A 5,112-nucleotide genomic window follows, 5' to 3' on the forward strand; every position below is an offset into this window, starting at 1 on the left:
TAAACGGCCTTTCTCTGCCTACCGGTTTCAACCTTAGGATGGCATAGTCTGGGCATACTTTTTTCAAGAATATTTCTGTAGCAAACTTTCTAAAGATGGTTATTAGAACATTATTTAAACATGATAAACAATTATAATTAACAAGAGATTTTCAGGAATAAATTAATTTAGCTACTCATGAATATAAAATGGTATACCTGTTCTTGTGGATTGTTTGTCATAGTTGATTTGTTTTCCATAATTATTTAATTATCTAGCTCTGATACCAATGTGGGGTGGAAGCGTTTATATTGTAAATGAGAGAAGAAAGTTGAGAGAGGGATGGAGTATATTTTATTAATGAAGCAAATGCTTCTTATATAGACGTTACAAACCGACTCTTACTATTTACACAGTAACTTGACTCTTACTATTTACACAGTAACTTGACCTTTACTATTCATGATTAGGACATTTACTATTCATGAATAGTAACTATTAAGTCTCTGTGGTAATTTTGAGAACTAAAAAGTAACGGACACACATTCTGGTTTCATTCTTGATAAGTTACTAAATGCCGATCACTAATAAAGTGACATATCCACATATAAATGTCATAAATATGAACATATAGTAAACACACTTTGAAGATCTTATTAAGCTTTTTGAAGTCATACCTGCATTCCAGTTTTTAGACGAACAAAATCATCCAAGTATAGAGAAGGCTCATGTGGGACCTGAAGTTCAAGAAAGGAAACACAATGAATCATAGTGATACACGAAACAAATGCAGAATATTGAAGCATAATTCAGAAAATTCAATATGATGATCTCAATTAGTGTTTACGACACTCATCCTATTTTGTCAAAAAGCAAAAGAAGACTCCATTATGATGAACTTCTATTCAAATCCTTAAATCTTAACTAGTGATGGATGATATCTATTTGCCTCTCTTTGGTCAACTAGACATCAAAACTTAGAGTTTGAATAAGGTACATTATCAGAGATAGTGAGAGAATCTAGAAGTGATCCTAAGATTTTATTAATAGCAAGGAACGAAAAGCATCGAAACCTTACCTTCAACATGCTAAGCCTTGAGACGAGATCAGCCCCTGTCAAACCTTTCCCAGTATTTGCCCTAGTTTTGTTAAGACGATTTGAACTCAGAACTTCCACACTATCATCCAGAGAAAGGGTAAAAGAGGAAAAAAAATTTCATCATATACCTTAGACTGAAGCTGGGATAGCTGTTATTCCATGTCATAAGCTTAATAGCTTCGTCCTGTCCAAAATACTTTGTCCATCTTCTCACCATCCACTAGAAGACATGGTAAAGGAATAAATAGAAGAAAGATTAAGAGATGTGAAAAGATAGTCATACAAATTTGAGTACTGTTTGTCTATGCTTAGCATACTATAATTGGTAACGTTTTAAAGCATAGTGAAAAAAATGCCTAATAAGATTACCATATGATTTAAGTATCATGAAAATTTCCAAAGCGTGCAACAAAATGAGGGTCATTTTGACAAGTTCTTACAAAGACAAGCTAGAACTTAAGCTAAATCCACAGGATTTAACCCAAGATTTATTTTTGTCTTCAATCAGAGTGATAAATCATAAGAGAATCTCACGCTATGGATAAAGAAATATACAGCATTGAAAAATGAAATTTCCAAAACATGACTCTAGAAAATCTATTGACACAACCATGGATGTACAGGAAATGTTGCTATAATAACAGACCTGGATTCCCTAAGACAAAAAAATTGAAGAAGAAACAGTTAAACCGTACAACTGGATGAGAGTAAAGAGTGGCAAGACCACGTGCTTGCTGACGATCATCACCATCTACTTCCACTGCCGGAAGGGAATCACTCTCCTGCAGAATTAGGGAACCAGTAGATTCCTTATTGTCAGATCCTATATGATGATGGAATAATAGAAGACATACCTTAAGGACTGCTAGTTTCCTGAGAATCCCATTAACCAAGTTACCAGCACCTGGTCTAAGAGCAACCTTTGCGAGTCTTACACTCTGCAATTAGATTTAAACATCCAAAAAAGTACACTTACATTACTTTTCATAAAAGAAATGTTCACCTCACTTGTCAAATTAAACAAAAAAGAGATAATGTTTATTTTCAAAGAGATACAAGGTGCACAAATGATGTTATGAATTTATCCTTTTCCATTCTAGGATGTTCAAATGGATGCTACTGAAATGTAAATTTTACTCATGAGTCATTTCCTAATGTAGCACCAAATATCCAATTTAAAATCTGTTTCAAAAAAAAATAAAAAAATATCCAATTTAAATAGAAAAAAAAGAAGGTGTAAGCTGCTGGCTGCATAGTAATTTGTCTCTAGCATAACTCCCACAAACCCCACCACCCCTAGCCCAGGAGTCAATAGTGGTTTTTTCCAATTTTCTCTGCTTGTAACTCGAACTTCCAACCAATTGATTGAAAGTGGAGTGCTCTTGCCACTAGACCAACCTCACCAATCATCAAGCATCTTATCTTTCCTTTCCTTTCCCCTCACTTCAATAAAAAATACAGCAAACAAAGGCTCTGTTGAAAGCTCAAAGGTATTACCTAGTTATACCATAGCTTCATTTCTATTTTTAGCAGAACATAAAATCACATCCATTTTTCTTGACAGACATCAAATCAGCTTTCATCAAACAGCTTAGTAAAAGGAGAACAGCCGGTATACACCAAAGTAATAAGATAAACATACCTCATCTACAACAGCATAAGGTGGCATGTCTAACTTGGTGATCTCATAGAAACCAATTCGAAGAATCTAACAACGTTTTCAAAGCAAAAAATCAGTTGAGGGGGATTATGAATGACCAAACAAATTCAAAAGTAAAAAGGACGGAACACAGAAGGCAAGAAAAGAGGAAACTTTCAAGTCCAACACATTCAATTTCCCAAGTGGTCCTATCAATTTTAAGCTTGCAGTGCATGTCAAGATCCATAGGGATGAAGCGCTTAACTCAAAGAACGTTGCAAAGTCAACACCAATTAATAGGATAGACCACCAAATAGCATTAGCATTTCGGCCTCTGAGATGAGATTCTTTTAGCATTGAGCATACACCTCATGGTGGATTTTCCTTGGATATTATTTTAGTTCTTAAAACTTACACCTCCATACTTCTAGAAAATAAATTCACTGGTAATGTATATTCTATTTGGAGTGATAACCATGCTTCTATGACCTACCAACTCACACCAAATGAATCATTCTTGCACAATGACATTCTAACTCTCGCAAGTGACAATTACACTATGCTTGACACAACCTTGTCAGTCAACATTATACCAAACATTGTTAAGACTGAGAAGACATATAGCAAATCGAAGATTGCGTTCTATCATCGTCACTCATTTACATTAATATTGGTTCGAACTTCTAGATGGTTGATACAACTAAAAAATTTCTCTACTAGTCATACTTGCCAATGTAATATTGCTTCATAAAGAAACTCTGCTCCTCTTTTCCTTCTAATAATTCAATTCACATCAATGCTATTTTAGAGGAGTCTCTAATAATTAAACCATCATGAAATAACCTCGTTTGAAAAAGAAATTCATCGGCTCTCCTTTATTTTCGGTAATTAAATATTAACTTCAAATAGATACTGTATAGGAGGTTCTCCAATACTAAAACCATGACAACAAAAATCTATTCCATCAGATGCTCTTAAAGTAAAGAATCCAAAAAGAGTGGCAAATATACCTGTACTAGAAGAGGTTCCATGCTTCTGAATGTCCGCTCATCGTGGCATAATGAAAGAATCAAGTGATCAAGATATCTTCTCCAGCGAATGGTACCTCCAACAACCTCTGTAACCTACAATACAGACATTTCAAGAAATCCATAAAGACGAGTGCTTTGATATTGTCAGAAGCGAATTCAAAGTACAATTAATGACATGGTAGTGAAGAAAAGGCAAAGAAAGAAACCAGTCTTAAATCTCTGTCATCTAAATCACGAGTGCGAAACCCAAGAGTTCTTTCAACATATCCCATTTCATTATCCCCTGAACCCTTCCCTTGCTCATTCAAAAGATCAGCAAATGCACCACCTAGCTCTATACGCATCAATCTAACCGCAGAGACTGTAAAATATACACCCGAGACGAGATGAAGATATTGATACAGATAATAACAAATAAACAAACAACTGAACCATATACTTATAAAAAGGGCCGTCACTTAAATGCAAAACAAAATCGACTTTACAATTAAAAGGTTGAAACTATAGTAGATTACCAGCTCTATGCGGAGAAACTTCCAAATTCAACTTGTGGGTTTTCCTTAGAGGACTGCCAGAACCTTGACACAAAATAGAAGCTTGAAGTTAGTCTTAAGGATTAAATACTAACTGTATAAATCAGGCATTCCTGTCGTAGTGTAAATTGGGCAAATGAAGCCATTTCTTCTTCTTTTTTTTCTTAGCATGTAAATAATTTTGCCACTGAATTGTTAGGGATGGAAGCGGAGATTTTACCTGCACGGCGAACAGAAGTTGCAGAATTTTGGCTGATTTTCTTTGCAAATTTCACTTGTTTACTGTTATGGGATTCAGAAGAAGAAGAAGAAGTTGCAGAGAGCTTCGGAAAATGGAGTGTTCGACCTGAAAACAATATAGGCACAATTGTGTGTGTATGCTGGTCGGAGAAGAAGGAACTCGCCGGAAAATTCAATATTTCCATCACTGTATCAGAAATTGAACCAATTTTCTGCATACTTCACTTAACTATTTGTACATCTCTTCTTGATAAGCCAATTTAGGATTGCGGACACTTTTCTACTAGTTTGTCCAAAAATAAAAAGTTTTTTTATTACCTCTGTCCATATTTTTTTTTATATTTATCCCTATTTTATTTAGTAATTCATTTTAACAAATTAAAAAAGAATGATAATTTTTTTCTAATTTGTCCTAATTTAATTCTAAAAAATTTCTAGTACTACTAAGTTGTAGTGCACGTTTTTTGGAACCAGAAAATACATTTATTATACTTGGAGAGTTGCATAATCTTTTAAATTAAGGGTAAAATTGTAATTAACCTATGATAATAATTGGTGCCTTAATATGTGTGTCACTTCTAGTTTTTAGTT

At 34.2% G+C, this 5,112-nt stretch overlaps 1 protein-coding gene across 3 annotated transcripts in view; it reads right to left on the reverse strand.

Annotated features, from left to right (window-relative positions):
* The window catches only part of LOC107007700 (probable ribosomal RNA small subunit methyltransferase B), a 17,771-nt gene extending 12,962 nt beyond the window's left edge, over positions 1-4,809 (reverse strand). For all 3 annotated transcript variants that reach the window (XM_015206419.2, XM_015206420.2, XM_015206421.2), the window contains exons 1-10: positions 4,502-4,809; positions 4,264-4,326; positions 3,955-4,109; positions 3,728-3,841; positions 2,721-2,786; positions 1,933-2,016; positions 1,774-1,860; positions 1,207-1,298; positions 1,058-1,118; positions 657-716 (exon numbers count right to left, since the gene is read on the reverse strand). In XM_015206419.2, the coding sequence (XP_015061905.1) occupies positions 657-716; positions 1,058-1,118; positions 1,207-1,298; positions 1,774-1,860; positions 1,933-2,016; positions 2,721-2,786; positions 3,728-3,841; positions 3,955-4,109; positions 4,264-4,326; positions 4,502-4,739 (1,020 nt within the window). In that variant the 5' untranslated portion in view covers positions 4,740-4,809. The remainder of the gene's footprint in view (positions 1-656; positions 717-1,057; positions 1,119-1,206; positions 1,299-1,773; positions 1,861-1,932; positions 2,017-2,720; positions 2,787-3,727; positions 3,842-3,954; positions 4,110-4,263; positions 4,327-4,501) is intronic.
* Positions 4,810-5,112: the final 303 nt, after the last annotated feature.

Source organism: Solanum pennellii, chromosome 12, assembly GCF_001406875.1.
Source record: "Solanum pennellii chromosome 12, SPENNV200".
Taxonomy (NCBI): Eukaryota; Viridiplantae; Streptophyta; class Magnoliopsida; order Solanales; family Solanaceae; genus Solanum; species Solanum pennellii.